Raw genomic sequence first — 20648 nt, forward strand, 5'->3', positions numbered from 1 at the left:
AAGACATTTTTAGAAGTCTAAAATTGCTAACAAAATTTAAAGCCTTAGGGCTCTTACATGCGGGCGGTTTTACCTGCGGTGCTCTTTCTTCCGTTCAGCCGCAGGAGTAGACGCACTCAATTATTGTCAAGGGGGCTGTACTCACACAGACGCATTTAAGTGCCAATCGCAGGTGGGACGCAGTTGCATTTCCCCTGCATTTCGTGCATAAATGCACCCTTGACAATAATTCAGAGGCATAATAATTTATATAGTTACACAGAGCTTTACAATAACTTTATAACAAACAGGGTCTTACAATAAATTTGCAAAGGTTACAGAGTAAACCAGGGAGGATTACAGGGACTTGCTCATAAGAGCTTCGGTTCTATAGGGATGGAGGAAGTATGTTTAGATCATCTTTAATGCAATATATTCTAATATGTGTATATTAGAGGGTGGTGGGGGCCGTTGGCTAATATATAAAGAGTACTATACTTGGCATGAATGTAGTCGTTGTTATCCATGCAAAGTCTAGCAATAACTGAAGCAGTTATTCATATTTTCACTGTCAAGTTCAAAATCCTTTTCGCCCCTTACAGTATACAGCTCCCATGGATGTATGGAAAGTGTGACTTTATACTAATGTGGTGGGGGAGAATATCCTGTGGAAGCATTTCCAGCAGCACCAGAGAAGCAGGGGTAGGTCAGACTTCTTTATTTTGGGAAGAGAATGAGGTCATCAGAAAGGAAGTAGCAGAAATTATACCTTTTTAAATGAGAGGACTGGGAAATCCTACAACCAGAGCTTTGGCAAGGGATAATGAGAGACTATTGAACTGTTTACCCCTGCACTTTAATGACTGCTGTAAGGCAGGAGGGCTGGACACTACATGACATATATCCCGAGATTTGGTAACGCAGTTGGCCCATTTTGACCATAATGCTTAAAGGGGAACTATCACGAAAATTTAATAAAAGTTTCAGCATACTGAAATAAGAAATGTTGTAAATACAATCAATTCTACATCATTTCTGAAATAATCAAGATTATGTTCACTATTCCTCTCTCAGCATCTGTTTCTCTTCATTCTGTCTTCTTGCAGAAGTTGGGTGTCAGATAGTCATTGACAGTTAGATCCAATAGATATTATAGGGGGGGCTCCTTTTGCCTAGAAGGTGTATTAGAACTCGCATGTCTCTCTACATGCAGTTATTTGAGTGAGCTCTAATACATCTGCTAGGAAAGGCAGCCCCCCCCCCTATAAGATATATTGGATCTAACTGTCAATGAATATCTGACACCCAACAGCTGCATGAAGAGAGAATGAAGAAAAACAGATGCGGAGAGAGGGATAGTAAAGATAAACTTGATTTTTCCATAAACAGTACAGAATATTTAATTGATTGTATGTAGAAAGTTTCTTATCTCAGTATGCTGGATCTTATATTAAATTTGCATTTTCACGAAAGTTCCCTTTTTAACAATCTGTGTAGGTACATCAGCTTGATGGTTCTAAGACACCCATCCCCCCCGTAATAGGAGCTAAATTGCACCAGTGCTGTAACCCATATAAAATAAAGCAACATTTTGGTTTTAACAACTTGTAGGAGACTGATGTAGCCAAATCTGTTTTTAAAGGAAGCAGGCACTATGGTGTTGAGCCAGGAGTTCAGTTGGCCTTGGCAAGCCCTGTAGTTAGAAACCCCCTGGCACATGATCAAACTGCAAACTGACAGTCACACAGGATCTTTCATTGTACAGTGAAGCTGCTCCACTGGACATGGCATTAGTATTTCCTTTATTTTAGAAGTTACCTGCATTTACCTAAGGGTTTAGTAAGCAAAACTGACTTTGTATACATCTTAGCATCCTACGTAGCATAAAAGAATGGTACTAACCCACATAGAAAATCCATGTAAACTTGCTCAGATTGTTTTTCTCAGCATTTTTGCAATTCACATTATTTAAGTGGTTTCTGAAATAGCAGATTTGTTACCCAATATTTCCCTGCTGGGGAACACAGAAAGCTGCGTTGAACTGGAGCAAAGCAGCTTCCCCCTACAGTCAGAACAACTTTAAAATAAAAAGCAGACATGGAGAGAACTGTGCAGGGAGACAACCTTGAGAAGCTGCCTCGTAGTCTGTTAACCCTACAGCTGGCAGTAACTGAAGGATAGATGAGGAGCTAAAAACTCAGTATTAACAAAAACAGAAAAAAAATTCCCAGAAACCACTAGAAACTGAAAATTAACTTTAATTGCTTAAGTGCTCAGAACAGCACATTGGGCAAGTTATGTTAGATTTCTATTTGGGTTATGATCTGCTTTAATAAAATATATTTTCCCCTTTTTGTTTCCCCCTGCAGAACTTAGTAACATTTTCCATAGCCTGTGACTGTATTTCTACTTGTATACCAAGGGCTATGTCTGGTGACCAAACCCAATGTATGTGTTAAAATAATAAATACGCATGTACTATTATGGCAGACTAGAATTGTCTGTGGACACTTACCAGCCTTAATTGTACAGACAGACCAGACAATCAAACGCATGTGTGGCTTGTGTTGGGATCACTTATATTTCACTGAAGTGACCATTCTGGGTGCCTGGTTTTATTTTAATATTTTAGGAGATTGCCCACTTTTTATAATTTTATGGGACTTTCCAACAAATGCTTTTCAGGCAACGTTTCTGTGCAAGCAACTGCAGGGCATCTCTGGACCGGGTGTAGGGGTTCTTTCTTACAAAGGCAGCATTCAACCCTCCAAATTGCACCGTGTGCCATAGCACTTAAAGGAGAATTCAACCGTTAACTAAAAAAAACCTCTCTACTCTACGTAGACCCCCCCTCCCCCCCAGATTAGCTGCCTCCTGGGGAAATGCCCCAAACTTTTTATTTACCCCGGAAGATTCAGGGATCTCAGTTCATGGCAGCCATTTTCCGGCGCTTCGGCAAGGCAGAGAGAAAAGGCACAGGTCACATAGCAAATAACAGATAAACTCTGTCCAACACAATGATGTTGTATCTGTTATTTGTTATGTAACCTGTGCACACAGCTTTTACCAGTGCATGCTAACATTATACAGTATTATGTGAATTACTTTAAAACGCTTTAATTGTTTGGTGTTGCTGTTCCTTTAATATACTAATGTATTTTCCATGTTGACTGAAAGAAGTTAAGTACACAACATATAAGGCTTTTTACCACTGCCAAAGCTCAAAAATATAAAACACATCCTTTGGCAATTCTAATCCAAAATCAAAGTTAAAACTACACAAAGCAAAAACAACTGGAAAACCCAAAAACACATATATTAATTGAACGTGGCATTTAGCTGTAGAATAGCTGTTAAATACAATCCAAAATGACCTAAAGTATTGTTTTTAGAAACAAAATTGCTTCTGTCATATCTACCTTCAATCTGATTTGATAGTTTTCAGTTTTTGTATTTAATTACATTTCTGGCGACTGACTCCAAAATTACTTCGGACTCCATGACTCTCAAGCTATGGTGCGGAGAGTATATTTTCCTGCAGAGTAATGACTCTTGGTGAGAGGGTATGTTTTTTTGCAGTGTAATGATAATTGGGGGGGGAGATTTTTAGGCAAGAAAATATAGAGGAATATATTAAAATAAAAGACAATATTATCACCTCGATTTACTTTCCATGCATTCTTTATTCCAAAACAACCATAGCACTGTCCTCAAGCAACAATAAACAAATCAATCTATTGCAATCATTTTACAAAATAATCCAGAGACTCACAGTATATTAAGGCGAGACCCCTTTTTTACGGACAGAAAATGTCTGAAAGTCGTTGCTTTGTTCTCTAAAGGGAGCGCATGCCTTCCCAGCACACAGGGTTAACGCACTGCGTCTACAACTCCCGCAGCAGGGCTGGGTTTCTAAACCCATGAGTAGTGTTACCTCCAAGTATTTAGATTGTGCCTTTCCAGTGTCGAGAGGAAACAAATAAGAAATTAATCAAAATCAGATGTAAAGGGAAATGGTTATCCCCCCCCCCCCCAAAAAAAAGCTTTTTTTTTAAGCATTTAAGTATATTACCCCGGAACCATTATAAAAAACATTTTGTACCAAAAAAAAAACAACACAGGGATAAAATCCATAACAAAATGCTTTCGGTTGTATTAAAAAACAAGTCATATATTATTGTGCAAGGACCAAAATAAACAGACCTCTGCAAGGTCCTAGTGGTAAAAAGAACTTGCAAAGATCTGCATGGAATGCGTCTTGAAATAATTGGACAGGAAAATCAGTTTGGGGTTCTTAGTATTTTCTAGTTTTACATTTTCCCATAAATTTAACTCTGACAGTATACATTTGTTAGAATTCTACTAAAATGCCATGGGGGCACTCAAGATATATGCTTTTAGACCTTGAATCGGATTGTTAAACTGCAAAGTCATCAATGAAGCTTATCAATAGGTCATTCATTGATGGCTGCATAATTTATAATGGATATATCTTCCATGATACGGCTAAAGGAAAATAGGAATTTAAGACAATGTTCCATCACAATACCACATCTATAAATGTTACTGAACAAGTAATTCATGAGAGGAACCATCGGACGATGAACGTCGGAATTATCAGCTGAAGGTGTAGATCAGATCCAAAAGAGCGTTTATAAAGCCAGCCGATCCATAGTTGTAGTGGTGGGACTGACTGGCAGTAGAAGACGGAAGTTCTTCAAAAGGATGTTGTGTAAACAAGTTTCAGAATATATAAACGGTGCTCTAGAAAAAAAACATTTCCAGGATCTTTTGGTCTCTTGAAAAAGTCGAGATTTAAGTTACAGCAGCTGATTGTACATGAACAATAAAAAGAAAGACAGGTGCCACCGGATGCTTGATCTTTGTAATCCGACGCAGTAGGGTATTTTTGGGCAGTGTCAAGGGATTCCCAGCACCGCAGTGGACATGTCAGGTCGGACGTGCCACCTCTGTCATTCACAGTAACTGAGGTAAAAGAACGAAGCTCTCAAGAGTTGGGAAGCTCATGCGATATAAACTGCTTAAGTCTCTCTAGATATTGGGCATAGAGCTCTATGTCATTGTGCCCGGCTCCTTCTACCCAGAGGGGCTCCACAGCTCTTGGGCAGCGCTCATACATAGCCAATCCATGCGAGAAATCAATGACTTCATCTTCTGTGCCATGGATTATCAGCACCGGGGAGGTCACTTTTGAGATTTTATCAATGCTGAATGGAAATGGAGAAAAGGGACATTAGTAAGAATGCAGTTTCTATAGGGAGTCACTATACTGTTGTTTGATGGGGGAGGCAAAGGATGAGACATTTATATCTAGTCCTATAAATGCATGCATAATGACCCTTCAGTCACTCCTGTTAGTGCTACAACTGTTGAGACTTGGGTTTCCAGTTAAAAAATCCCATATCTGTAGTGGGCACCATTATCTAGAAAGCTCCGAATTATGGGTAGGCCATCTCCCATAGACTCTATTTTAAAGAAATAAACACAATTTTTTGAAAAAACATTTCCCTTTTCTCTGTAATAATAGAACAGTACATTGTACTTGATCCCAACTAAGATATAATTAATCCTTATTGGCAGCAATACAGCAATACAATCCTATTGGGTACATTAATGTTTGAATGATTTTTAGCAAATATATATATAAATAAAGGCCCCTTACCCTGAAAAGCCCAGGTCCCAAGCATTCTGGACAGAACAGGTCCCATAGCTGTACTAGCAATGTTTATGAGTGGAATCAGAAAAGAGCAGAAAGTGAACAACTGGCAACACTATTTTTGCTTTAGCCAGCCCATAGCATGACTTATCAGAGCCAATGGGTCCCTCTCACTTACTACTCTGGAGTTAAAAGAACATCATTCAGGCAGGAGTGTTTCCCCTAGATACCTTTCCTGTTACACTGTTTATACAATGAGTAATGTACAATCTACTCTAAAATATAAATGACACCAGTCAATGATGTGTGCCATTACTGCATAAAGGGAAAGCCTGCAGGCAGAGTGCATTTATATAGGAAGTATTTTATAAATCTCAATGAGTCATGTGACACAAGAGGCATTACTAATTAGCTATGTCATTGCTTGTGTGTAGGAAGGTTAACTTATCTACTTCCCTCCACTTTGATTAGCATTCTCTACATCCAGAAACATCCTGCCCAACAACATAGACTCCTCAAGGTGCACTGTGTAAAGTGTAAAGGGGTGTGCTTCAACCTGCCTGCTTACCAAACTGCCCCCCACTAACTGAAGCATCTTTCCTTCCATGCCAGCTCAGATATACTCAAGTGTGGGGGCAGGCTTTCTAAATAAGGTGATTAGCTTATCCCTTTCACAACATTTGGGGGTCTCATATATGGGAATTGGTGGAAACATTTAGTTCTGCCTCTGTTTTACTACAGCTTCCTCATTAAGTGATGTCATTCTTAACTTCCTGTTCCAGATAATTTCCACTGACACTGCTGCCCCATAATTCATACCATTACATATGTAAGATGAAAGATCAGTCATCTTAAATAGGAAATCGACTCAGGTAGAAATATACCAGAACTAGCGTTCTGCATGAATTAAGTTATTGTTAAAGGGATACTGTCATGGGAAAAAAATTTTTTTTTCAAAATGAATCAGTTAATAGTGCTGCTCCAGCAGAATTCTGCACTGAAATCCATTTCTCAAAAGAGCAAACAGATTTTTTTAAATTCAATTTTGAAATCTGACATGGGGCTAGACATATTGTCAATTTCCCAGCTGCCACTGGTCATGTGACTTGTGACTGCACTTTAGGAGAGAAATGCTTTCTGGCAGGCTGCTGTTTTTCCTTCTCAATGTAACTGAATGTGTCTCAGTGGGACATGGGTTTTTACTATTGAGTGTTGTTCTTAGATCTACCAGGCAGCTGTTATCTTGTGTTAGGGAGCTGCTATCTGGTTACCTTTCCATTGTTCTTTTGTTTGGCTGCTGGTGGGGAAAGGGAGGGGGGTGATATCACTCCGACTTGCAGTACAGCAGTAAAGAGTGATTGAAGTTTATCAGAGCACAAGTCACATGACTTGGGGCAGCTGGGAAATTGACAATATGTCTAGCCCCATGTCAGATTTCAAAATTGAATATAAAAAAATCTGTTTGCTCTTTTGAGAAATGGATTTCAGTGCAGAATTCTGCTGGAGCAGCACTATTAACTGATTCATTTTGGAAAAAATGTTTTACCCCATGACAGTATCCCTTTAATTATTGGCCAAAGGGTCGTATAATCCCTCTGATGTGACAGCAATAGCTGCAAATAGACATTGGGATGGCATTTGCAATGTGCTGCTAGGTGTGAATGCTTCCCTTTAGCTACCAGTGCTAGCAGTAGATGCATACTGAGCTTCAGTTCAGGTAGATTAAAAAAAAAACAAAAAAAAAAAAACATTTTAAGTGCAAATACATACGTGCCTTTCATAAGGCATTAATTAACAGTCCAAAATCCCCATGGCCACCAGCAATATGAGCCAGCTTCTGGAATAAGTGGTCAATTAGAAAATTGTTCTAGGCATCTGTTAACCAACAAAAATAGAGGTTTTTTTGTAAGAGGCTGGACGACTGTAACTACATTGCACAGCCACTCTTTTTATATGGGGTTATGCCGAGCAGAAAACTTAGAGATATACAGGAGGGGGTTAAGCCATTTACAGCTGTTTGCATCCCAAGTTACTTATGACTTAATTTCATGCTGATATTTCTTCCACTGGCTTCTGCTAAACAGTATTTGCTTTTTTGGGAAACCTGGAAATATTTTCTCGGCCAAACCTGCTTCCAGCTTCTGGGGAAGAGTGTGTAAACAGCACATTTTGTGGCCAGCTCTCCCACAGCTGTAACACTCTGCACCAAGCAGACTGCATCTGATCCATGGACCCCTTTAAAATATCAGCACCTAAGACTGATGGCAACATCCGGTTATTATATTGGAGATTGCTGATATGCAGTAAACCCAAACTGTAGACGCCTGTAACAGTAAATAAATGTGCAACTGCCATAAGACTTATTACACTGGGCACAGGTTCAGGGGACTTTTGTGTGGGGATGGAGTGTTCCACCTTACGGTTTACTACAAGGTATCTGCTGCGCCAAATACAATCAAAAAGCAATTGCATAGTACACCAATGATCAAAATCATTTTGTACTGTGCATGCACCTGGCCAGAGCAGCAGCGCAGCTTTTAGAGGAGTGCAGCTCCATAGTAGGTGGCTACAGTCATTGTGGGATTAGTTCTCCTTTAAACTTCTTCATCAGCCAACCCTCCTCATGCAGAGTTTGCTTTCAGCAGTCAAGGTGTGGGAATTGTTTTGCACAGAGTGACAGACAGTAGGATGCATCTGTCCATCACAACCTGCACAATATAAGATACCAGCAGCATACTGAATTAAATTGCAAATTTATTGAGCCCACATCATACAAAAAGGCAATGTTTCAGGCCTACCAGGCCCTTTTCAAGCTTGAAAAAAATTACTTTGAAATACTGCAAGCTTTGGCATTTGCTAAACCATTCCTCGCTGGTTTTAAGGAGAGACAAATTAATATGGCACAACTGTCTATGGTTTGTGTGGCTCTGTCTTTTAAAACTTTACAATACACCTTTTCACCTTTCATTGCAAATGATATACAGGTATAGGTCCCTTATCTGGAAACCTGTTATCAAGAAAGCTCCAGATTACAGGAAAAGCAATCTTCCATAGACTCCATTTTAAACAAATAATTCTAATTTTTAGAAATGATTTCCCTGTTTCTCTGTAAAAATAAAACAGTCCATTGTACTTGATCCTAACAAAGATGTAACTAACCCTTATTGGAGGCAAAGCCATTTAATTGGACTTGCTTACTAAAAAAAAATATTTAAAAGTTAAATAAGTATGGAGGTCCAAATTATGGAAAGATCCCTTATCCTAAAGACCCCAGGTCACAAGCATCCTGGATAACAGATTCCATATATGGACTAGAAAATACAGAGTAACAGCTACAGTGTTCTCACCTAGGGAAGGCGTCAAAACAGTAGGTCTTCCTGGTGTCAGGAAAAGCAACCCGTAGTCCAGACATCAGAGGGGAGTGAAGAATAACAGCTGCACATTCGTAGCGAGAGGCCAAGTCCACTGTAGGTACAGTACCAATGCTCTGACCATAAAGGATAATATTCTCAGGGGTGACTCCATATCTGCAATGAGACATGAAATTGGATATTAAGAGTTAGCAGCAACATTGGAAAATCCATACATACAAGCCAAGCCAAATAAACACTAGTGACAGAAAAGCTTGCCAAATGTACCGTATATAACAACCGCAAACATAAACTGTTTATATTTGGGACAGAATAAACTCTATTGAAATTTTACAGCAGAGAAGGAATGCCCAACCTCGGCCCTGAAGCCAAATTACAACACCCATAATCCCCATCCAACCACAAGATACTAAGTAGTTGCAGCAGCCTTGAGAGTTTGGACACTGCTGATCTACAAAATATCTTAACTACTCATGTATAGCTTTATGGCACATGATGTATATGGAGCATGTCTCAATGAATGTAAATGTGTGAATAAGAGAGAGCACGTTTCATTATTCAGTGGAAGAAATAACTTTCTTTATGACCTACTGTTTTAGGACACTAAACCTGCACTTCAGGAAGCTGCCCCTAAAGTTGGGTGGGTGGCTTTCCATCCAATAACAGGAAGTCAGGACAACATTTCCTTCTCTTTTGCTTTGTAAAGCTGAATTCCAAATTCATGAGCCTTGGAGTATTATTGAGAGTTTGGGTCTGACCATCCAATAAACTAAGTTGAAGGAACAATGTCTTTCTTTCTATTTCTCTGTGACAATGAACTTCCTCAGTAAGAAAGCAATAAGCGTGGAGAGAGAGTGTAGGTCTAATAATCAAATTACATATGGAATGAGTAGATTTCCTTCTTTTTCTTGTACTATTTCCATGTTTTAACACTGTTAATTAGCATACTATTAATCCCTAAAGACCTGGAACGTGCGCAAGAGAATAGAGGAGGTTTATGGATTTTCTGCAGGTGTTCAACATGTGATAGGCCCAGACAAACCAGCTGGTTGCACCTGCTCCTGGGAATGTGTTTGATCAGTTCTCTTTCCTAACTGGATTAACTGGTCTTGCTTCACTGGTTTTTTTAAATGGATTAATGTCATAAAAACTAAGCCTGATAGCCGGATGCTGATGTAAAACGTTAGTGCATTAGTAAGCGATACCCACCTACATTAAAGTAAATGGAGGCTAAAATCAAGCTCTTTGACTAATCTACTTCTTACATAGCTCCAGTGTGCTGGTGTTATGGTAATACCACAGCAGGTGATAACTTGGTAATCACACTCCTGCCAGCAACAGTCTTGCAGTAATCAGCTGTGTGTGTCAGACATATCTTTGGGTTGCTAATGACGCATACAGGATTACAGCAATTCAGACAAAGGGAAAACTAAGGTTAAAATTTTGTATTTTTTACCAAACTTGCTCGATTTCATTCAGAATCCGCCCAACCGAACAGGGTTCATAAAATAATAAACTTTTTAAAAAAATAAATAAATAAATAGAATCAGAGGACCATACTCGCAAGAGCTTACAATCAAAAGGGTTAGGGTAATTAGATACATAAGGAAAACAAAACTACTGGTAATTTATAATAAGGTGAAGTATGATTAATCAAGATAGAATAGGCTTACCTAAACAGGAGGGTCTTCAGAGAACATTTAAGGGCAATGGCACACCAGGAGATTAATCACGGTTCTGCAGATGACTAATCTTCTGAAATCTCCAGTAAAAGCTTTCCCATAGACAATAATGTGAATCGGTGGTTGTAAAACCCATGTGTAGCTTCAGTCTCCCAAAATCACTTGAAGTTTCCTCTTGTAGCAACTTCAATCGATTTTGGGAGATTGAAGGTACCGGTATATGGGAAAGCTTTTACTGGAGGATAGATATTAAGCTGGCCATAGATGCAAAGATCCGATTGTTTGAATCCTCGAACTTCCCCATCGCCCGAACTGCCACTAACCATTCAGATCAAATAAAGTAGTAAAAGAACAGATCAGCCGAAGTTCTGCCCCTGACAGCAATCGTACGAAAGTTATGTCCGACAAAAGCTAATGACAGTCTCCCACTGAAAATCATACGATCGGCAATACATGCAGAGAAATTATCAATAATTTAGTTTATGGTACCGACACTTAAAAGTAGAATAACAAGCTTAATCTGAGTTAACTGGATATCTGAAGAGCTTCACATAATTCTAGTGTTCTCAATCCAGGATCCAAGGCATAAAGGGTTCAGATTTGGTAAAGATGAAAAATAATCTATTTGTTCTAATTTTAAGAAAAATCATGGGATACAGCCAATCCCTCAGCATAACCTAATTTGAAACCACAACATCATGTGATTTAAAGCATTGAAATGCATATTTATATTTATTTTTTTGTTGCACTTCTTTGGACTTTCTTTATTTATTAAATATTCCTTTTAAGCACTGGAGACCAAACCCAAAGCTTGCCACTGCTTTGTAAAGGGGAAGGATGACCTTTCCTCACAATAATCTATAGCCCTTTTAATGCAGGGTAATACCTTGCCCAAGCTGCTGCTGACTGCCATTGCTTGCTGCAGATAGGTCACCAATAAATACCCTCATGCCCTTCTCCATCAAGGATTTGCCTAACTTAATCGTATTTAGGGTATAAGTATCTTGCATATTTTTATAATCCCAAATGCATAACCTTAGCTTAATCAACAATGCATTTTATATGCCACTCGTTTGCCCAGATTGCCATTTTGTCCATATCCTCCTGTAAGTATGAAATGTCCTGTATAGTCTTTTCATCCAAACAGTATTATATTTTTAAACAGGGTGCAATTAACCTGAAACTGACTGATATAATCTTAAAAAAAATGTAAAATAAGATAATGCTGAGGTCATAAAGGTCATGTGGGGCTCCAAATGTATTCATATGGGAGCATTATCATTATAAACTGCCACAAAGCAGGTACCACAACCACCACATGTCCAGAATGTATGCTGTAGGCTTCAGGATCACTTTCACTGGAACCAGGGGCCCTGGATCAACTCATGGAAAATGACCACAAAGCATTATTCCTTCTCCAGCAAACTTCTTTCGGCAGCAGGAAAAAGCACATTCATACATCAGACTGCCAGTCCAATGGTGGTGAAAATGACACCACTGCAGCTGACTCTTAGCACTGTGCATGGCAATTGTGGCTTGTGTACAGCTGCTTGCCAGCTTAAACTCCTGCTCCCAACAAATGGCTCTTGTGCTGTGACGTTAAGGGTAAGGCCACACTAAGCGATAGCGCGGCGATTTGACTCGCGGCGACTTTTCGCCGCGACTTTTAAACGGCAATCGCTGGCGAAACTTTGGCGCTGGCGTCTATGGGGAATCGCTGCGTAAAAACACACGCGGCGATCTTTTTTCTATTGTCGCTCGAAATCGCCTCGCTAGGCGATTTCAAGCGACAATAGAAAAAAGATCGCCGCGTGTGTTTTTACGCTGGCGATTTTGCGCGATTGGCGATTTTCCGCCGCGAGTCAAATCGCCGCGCTATCGCTTAGTGTGGCCTTACCCTAAAGACTTAAAGAAGCAGTTTGCAACTACAAAATCTGAAGGAATGTGATTTTAGAACAGGATTCAATACTGCTGGCCATATAGTGTATCTTAGTAAGGGAGTTGTTTATTAAGGTTCGAGTTGTGTTTTCCATGAAAATTTTAGTTTTGGAGTTGATTTTCTTTTTTTTATAAAAATTTTTTTACCCAACACTGGAAATAGCTTGAATCTAAAAATACATGTTGAGGTCCTGTAGGAGTCAATGGCAGAGGTCCCTTGAGAGGAAAACAGCCTGCATGATGCGTAATTTTTTTTTTTTTAATTTTTGGAGGGGTTTGCCTTGAAATAATTTGAGTTTTTCTCTTGCAGAAAACTTGATTAATTCAAGGTTTGGGTTTCACAACGCAAACTCACAGAATCAAGTTTTTTTCCATACGAGTTTTTTCTTAAATAAGATATTCACGTTGTGAGTTCATTCGAGGTATAAAATAACTCTAACTCGACCTCTGATAAATAATCCCCTAAGTGTAAATATCAAGCCCTATTTTTATTAAAAACAACACACTGCAAAGCCATAGAATATACATCCTTTTTTGCTGAAAATGAATTCTTGATTTTTTTTGGGGGGGGGGGAAGTAAGACAAAAAGAGGAAAAAAGAAATGACACCATGGGAACAGGAAAAGTGAATTTACACTCCCAGTGGAAGAGAACAATTTACAGGAGGATTAAAGGAGACATATAGCATAAATTAAAAAAAAAAAAAATAATTGTGTAGGCAATAATGTATACTATATGGTGCTGGTTTTACTTTTGGCTTTAAATTAATATTGTCTTCAAAATTAGCCACTTTATTTGAGCTCCCCATAGATGTTCTCTGGTCCATGTTTCAAATGAAGGATGGGCGTGTCCTAACCGTCCCTGCCAGAAACACAGTAGTAGGGGGATAGCCAATCACAGCCCTGCAGTCGAACAAGCAAAGACAGGCTTCAGTTCCCTATCAGGTCAGCCTAGCTGCTGATTGGTTCCTATCCTACAGTGCAGTGTGCTAAGTGCCACCGGCTCCCCTGAACAGCCTGGGAAAGGAGGCAGCTGGAAGTGGAAAAGATGGGGAAAAACTAGTAGGTATTTATTTTCTCTTGCAGAAAACTTGATTAATTCAAGGTTTGGGTTTCACAACGCAAACTCACAGAATCAAGTTTTTTTCCATACGAGTTTTTTCTTAAATAAGATATTCACGTTGTGAGTTCATTCGAGGTATAAAATAACTCTAACTCGACCTCTGATAAATAATCCCCTAAGTGTAAATATCAAGCCCTATTTTTATTAAAAACAACACACTGCAAAGCCATAGAATATACATCCTTTTTTGCTGAAAATGAATTCTTGATTTTTTTGGGGGGGGGGGGGAAGTAAGACAAAAAGAGGAAAAAAGAAATGACACCATGGGAACAGGGAAAGTGAATTTACACTCCCAGTGGAAGAGAACAATTTACAGGAGGATTAAAGGAGACATATAGCATAAATTAAAAAAAAAAAAAAAATAATTGTGTAGGCAATAATGTATACTATATGGTGCTGGTTTTACTTTTGGCTTTAAATTAATATTGTCTTCAAAATTAGCCACTTTATTTGAGCTCCCCATAGATGTTCTCTGGTCCATGTTTCAAATGAAGGATGGGCGTGTCCTAACCGTCCCTGCCAGAAACACAGTAGTAGGGGGATAGCCAATCACAGCCCTGCAGTCGAATAAGCAAAGACAGGCTTCAGTTCCCTATCAGGTCAGCCTAGCTGCTGATTGGTTCCTATCCTACAGTGCAGTGTGCTAAGTGCCACCGGCTCCCCTGAACAGCCTGGGAAAGGAGGCAGCTGGAAGTGGAAAAGATGGGGAAAAACTAGTAGGTATTTTGGCAAAATTTTCAATTAAGTAACCAGAAACACTACTGGTACATTCTTATTCTTTACATAGTAGGTCTTATTTAACCCAGGATAAAGATAGTAAATATACTGAACTTTCAACTCAAACATTAGCTTCTTTTACACAATCCCATTTTACAACTGTGGTTATACTTTTGCAAGGAATATAAAATATGCCTTCTCCTTTATCCAGTTTTGATTATGAGAAGTGCAAAGTTTTGGTTCATGACAATACAAAGCGGCAAACCAATGTGCACAACAGACACACACTGACCAGCTCATTGCGTCAGAGTAGCCAACTTCCCAAACAAAACATACAAAGGAAATTCAAATTCAAAGCCTCTACTGATGCGACAAGTCTGTGGTTAATTTGCAGTGTTTGTGTATATTCAACATTGACATCATATTTGGACTTGCCATTGGATTTTTACAGCAATCCTTCAGGCCGCTCTTGAAAGTAGAAGGGGGGATTGAAATGGTGACAGACTGGAGCCAGTAAAATATTTGGGAATGTTTGATCTGTTGCAAAACCCTACAAAACTGTCATTTTTAATATCATCTGTCTCATTTCTGCATCTCATTAATGCTTCAGCATGTAAACGTGGCTTAACCGAGGAGCACTGAATTATCTGGATAATAAAGCCAAAGATGGAAAGCTAAATAGTTTGTAAGCATGCAACTGTGCTACACTGCTATTAGCAATAAACAAAGCATATTGGGTTTATTTTAAAAAAAAAAAATGGTGACTGTTTGCACTTAAGGGGGTCATCTTTAAGTTAACTTAAAAGTAGTTAAAGGGTTAACGTATGTTATAGAATGGCCAATTCGAAGAAATTTTTCAGATGTTATTTATTTTTCATAGTTTGTTTTTTTTTTATTTGCCTTTTGCTTCTGACTCTTTCCAGCTTCAAATAGGGGTCAGTGATCCCATCCAAAAAACATACGATCTGTAAAGCTACATATTTAATTGTTATTGCTACTTTTGATAACCCATCTTTCTATTCATCCCTTCACCTATTCATATTCCAGTCTCTTATTCAAATCAATGAATGGTTGCTAGGTTAATATGCATTCTAGTAGCAACCAGACTGCTGGAATTAAAATGACGAGCTGCTGAATAAAAAGCTCAATTACTCAAAAACCAAAAAATTGCAAATTATCTCAGAATATGACTCTCTACATCACACTAAAAGTTAACTCAAAGGTGAACAACCCCTTTAAACCCCTGTTTTTGAGATGCAATAGAATTCTGAACTAATACAAGGAACAGGCCTGGCCATGAAATCAGATCTATTACATGAACGGCTACTTTGAGCTTTTACGTGGTAAGGGTGGTGTAAATGTTCAGCAGTGGAGTGCATAAAAAGCAACTCCAATTGCGGATATATCTAATTTTACCCCAAAGCAGTCTATGTGGGTCTAGATGGGCAGTCTTCCTATGAAAGGCTGAGATTGCTCCTTTCAAGCCAGGCTGGTTCAAAGTGGCCTAAGATTAGTGACCTGTATGTGGCTAACGGATAATAGAAAACAAAAAAAGTACAGGTGCAAGCATAAGCAGATACACTATAATCCTATATACTAACCGAAGGCCTATCTATGTCCCGAGTGGAGGGGAGGCAGATGCGCACGCAACTTCGGTTAGGATCTATGAGATGCGCGCGCAACTTCAGCCGAAAGACATAGATGCGGCCTTCGATTAGCAGATGTGCTGGAAGGTTAGGATCAGAACAGGTTAGGATTGGGGAGGCAGATGCGCTGGAAGGTTAGGATCTAGGGAGGCAGATGCGCTCACCGTCTCCTTCTGCCTCCCGCCGCCTCTTCTTTCCTGCTCACTCAGGCGGCGACCGCTGGAAGGTTAGGATCTAGGGAGGCAGATGCGCTCACCGTCACACTAGGGGAACCGGTTGCGTACCTGCACGAAAGTCTGTATAAGCGTCGGCCATCTTGCTACTCCTCTGCGACTTTGTCATCCGCCCACTGCCAAATCCGCCCACTAAAGTCTGTATAAGCGTCGGCCATCTTGCTACTCCTCTGCGAGTTTGTCATCCGCCCACTAAAGTCTGTATAAGCATCGGCCATCTTGCTACTCCTTTGCAAGTTTGTCTAATGGCGGCGCTAGCGTCACTCTAGGAGGGGAACCGGTTGCGTACCTGCACGAAAGTCTGTATAAGCGTCGGCCATCTTGCTACTCCTCTGCGACTTTGTCATCCGCCCACTGCCAAATCCGCCCACTAAAGTCTGTATAAGCGTCGGCCATCTTGCTACTCCTCTGCGAGTTTGTCATCCGCCCACTAAAGTCTGTATAAGCATCGGCCATCTTGCTACTCCTTTGCAAGTTTGTCTAATGGCGGCGCTAGCGTCACTCTAGGAGGGGAACCGGTTGCGTACCTGCACGAAAGTCTGTATAAGCGTCGGCCATCTTGCTACTCCTCTGCGACTTTGTCATCCGCCCACTGCCAAATCCGCCCACTAAAGTCTGTATAAGCGTCGGCCATCTTGCTACTCCTCTGCGAGTTTGTCATCCGCCCACTAAAGTCTGTATAAGCGTCGGCCATCTTGCTACTCCTTTGCAAGTTTGTCTAATGGCGGCGCTAGCGTCACTCTAGGAGGGGAACCGGTTGCGTACCTGCGTGGGTGGCCATTTTTAGCAAAACGGGCTATATTATCTCCAAAAAATATTGATGTTGACATGATAAACCACCAAGTGATTGCATTACTTCCTGGACAAAGCTGTGTCTTTCTGAGTACTGACTGTATTGATTCTGAAGACGAAAGTGAGAAACTTAACTTCCCATTAGAATATTTAAAACACTATCAACAATGCTGGATTACCACAACACAATCTTATACTCAAAGTAGGAACAATAGTCATGCTGTTAAGAAACCTTAAGGGTAGGGGCACACGGCGCGATTTCGCCGCGATTCTGCGCTAAGCGAGTTGTCGCTGCGTTTTTTAAGCCGAAATAGCTTTGCTAACTTTGGCGCTGGCGTCAATGCAAATCGCGGCGAAATCGCTGCGCTAATTCACACGCGGCGATTCGTTTTCTATTGTCGTCCGAAGTTGCCTCGCTGAGCGTTTCCGGGCGACAGTAGAAAAAGAATCGCCGCGTGTGAATTAGCGCAGCGATTTCGCCGCGATTTGCATTGACGCCAGCGCCAAAGTTAGCAAAGCTATTTCGGCTTAAAAAACGCAGCGACAACTCGCCCAGCGCAGAATCGCGGCGAAATCGCGCCGTGTGCCCCTACCCTAACACTAAGCAAGGTTTATGTAACGGTACACGGTTGGTTGTGAAGAGCATGAGACAAAATGTTATCAAGGCAGAAGTGCTTACAGGATCCCATAGCGGTGATACTGTTTTGATTCCCAGAATTGACCTTACCAGTTCTGACCAGGAATTACCTTTTAAACTTAAACGACGACAATTCCCCATTAAGGCTGCATTTGCCATGACAATCAAATCACAAGGACAAACATTGGATAAAGTCGGCATTTACCTATCTGAGCCTGTGTTTGGTCATGGTCAACTTTATGTTGCATTTTCAAGAGTGCAGCGTTCATCTGATGTTAAAGTCAAGATTTTAAGTACAGCTCACCAGGGAGAACTCATTCAAGGACAGGAGAACATTTTCACAAAAAATGTTGTTTATAAAGAAATTTTTCAGTAACACTTTACTACCAATAAACTCAAAATTTAAGAATTCTAATAGCAGATAGGTAATAACAAGCAATAGGCACAGATTCACTCTACATCCCCACAAATTAGCGTCGCCAGTTGCTGCCTGGGGATGCCGAGTGAATCAGCACCCATCGCATTTTGCTGCCTCACTGTTGTTACCATTCTTTCATTAACGATTCTTTAGAGAATCGGGGGTTTACTGGTAATAATATAAAATATATTGGCTCTATTCATGCAGTAGCATGAGCAACACTTGTTGTTAAACTTTTGTATAAACACAGCAATATGTCCATAAAACTCATTTGTATGGAATTAGTTCAATTTCAGATGCTTTCTGTTGGCTTGTGCTATGCAAATACTGCTCAGTCAGTCAAAACACGCAATGATGTGAAAGGTTGTCTCAGCGAGACTTATGCTCAGCCTGTGTTTTTGGCAGAGAGAATAGCAATCATAGTCCCAGCCAGATTTCTTGAAAGACTAGTGACTGAGCCTTGATTGATTCATCATACACTAATTGAAGCAGAAATCGAATATTGCACATTCTTGGAGTGCCACCTGAGCTCTAGCGCTTGGGGAGTAGGGACAGATTTGAAATACAGCTTTGCACTGTTATTGAGATCTAACTCATTCGTCTGATTTTCAGAACATTTCATTTATTGCCTCCAGCCTAACATCCGAATACAAGCAAATCAAATGGCATGAATACTTATTACTGTGGTCATGTGTCTACTATCCACTTTGTATATACCCATTCTCAGTGCTGGGGAACATCCAAATGAAAAAACCCTGGTGCTATGGACTTGTTAAATGGGAAGTGTGTGACACTATAAACATATCCAGCAGCAGGAATAAACTACAGGTATAGGATCCCTTAACCGGAAACCCGTTATCCAGAAAGCTCTGGATTACCGGAAAGCCATCTCCCATAGACTGCATTTTCACCCAATAAGTCAATTTTTTAAATATGATTCCCTATTTTTCTGTAATAATAAAACAGTACTTTGCACTTGATCCTTATTAAGATATAATACACAAAAGCCATGAATATCTTGTAAATTATATCCTTATAAACGGTGAGTTCTGATGTCATCAGTTATAAACGGTGAGTTCTGACGTCATTTCTGTCACATGACTCACCGAAACTTGTGTATTATAATAAATAAAGTACCCCCAGTTGCAAAATATGAGGATATTAGAAGTTACCTCGGAGTTCCATGACCTGTATAAAAACACTCGGCCTTCGGCCTCGTGTTTTTATATGGTCATGAAACTCCTCGGTAACTTATAATATCCTTATATTTTACAAGAGGGGGTACTTTATTCACTATATAATTAATCCTTATTGGAGGCAAAACAATCACATTGGGTTTATTTAATGTTTAAATGATTTGTAGCAGACCTAAAGTATTGAAATCTAAACTACATTAAGATCCCTTGTCCCTAGGTTCCAAGCATTCTGTATAGGTCCCATACCTGCAGTAATTTGGTTGAGAGCATGTACAGAATTACCACTACAATAAGTCAGCCAAGTTTAGTAACACTATGAAAGTAACCAAAGCTGCCCATAGATATTTAGATTTTATTCCTTGTATGATGAGTGTTCGGATATTGATCGTTTGGTTCAATGCAACAATCTAGGAAAAATAACAAATCAGACAATGTTCTGGCCATTTAATTGACAGACAGTAAGTTATGTACCGGTAATAGTAGGGATGGTCACCCATGGATATTGTCAATGCTTGCAAAGATATCATTATCAGACAAATTTTCGAATCTGTCCAATCAACAAAATAACTTATCGCTATTGTATAAAAATTGTCAGGATGATATTTGGAGCGCATGGTCCAAAAATTGTACGAAACTTAATTTTGTACAATTACATCGCCACTTCTATGGCCAGCTAAAGATGTTATTGCCCTTATGTTAAGATGCAACTCAACTGCAGTGGTGGGCAACATACAATATACTTTTGGCCACAGCTTATTCTGTGATAATGCAATGCAAAAATAAGGTCTACTGACAATCCATTCCAGTGTCTATATTTTGATTAAAGGAGAAGGAAAGGTCAACTATGGCATAACATTTGGCATCCCCCATTGATTGGACTTTTCCTTCTTTAAAAGCAGCATGATTGAAGGGCCACACTTTGAAAACAGTCATCTATAACACTCATCTTTGAGTGCAATATGTTTGCTGTGATCTTGAATATCATGCTTGTGACTGGGTTGAATTCTTTAAACTTATTCATGTACTTTTCAAATGATCCTCAGAAAGTATTGAATGTGTCTCTGGATGTAGATATTTTGATGGGGAAACTTAGAGACATTCTGTGTGACCACAGATCCATATAGCAGCTGCTTTATAGTGCTTGAAGTACGTATGTTGCAACGTTGCCATTCTCTGTGTAACAAAGAAATTATTTATCCGCAAAGAAACAAGCCTCATAAAAACATGCAAGATTTGAGGGG

At 39.7% G+C, this 20648-nt stretch overlaps 1 protein-coding gene across 1 annotated transcript in view; it reads right to left on the bottom strand.

The window, feature by feature from the left end:
* Positions 1-3642: 3642 nt before the first annotated feature.
* abhd17c.L (abhydrolase domain containing 17C L homeolog) overlaps positions 3643-20648 on the bottom strand; it is a 28990-nt gene continuing 11984 nt past the window's right edge. The window contains exons 2-3 of the mRNA XM_018253202.2: positions 9004-9183; positions 3643-5207 (exon numbers count right to left, since the gene is read on the bottom strand). Of these exons, the coding sequence (XP_018108691.1) occupies positions 4988-5207; positions 9004-9183 (400 nt within the window). The 3' untranslated portion in view covers positions 3643-4987. The remainder of the gene's footprint in view (positions 5208-9003; positions 9184-20648) is intronic.

Source organism: Xenopus laevis, chromosome 3L (genome assembly GCF_017654675.1).
Source record: "Xenopus laevis strain J_2021 chromosome 3L, Xenopus_laevis_v10.1, whole genome shotgun sequence".
Taxonomy (NCBI): Eukaryota; Metazoa; Chordata; class Amphibia; order Anura; family Pipidae; genus Xenopus; species Xenopus laevis.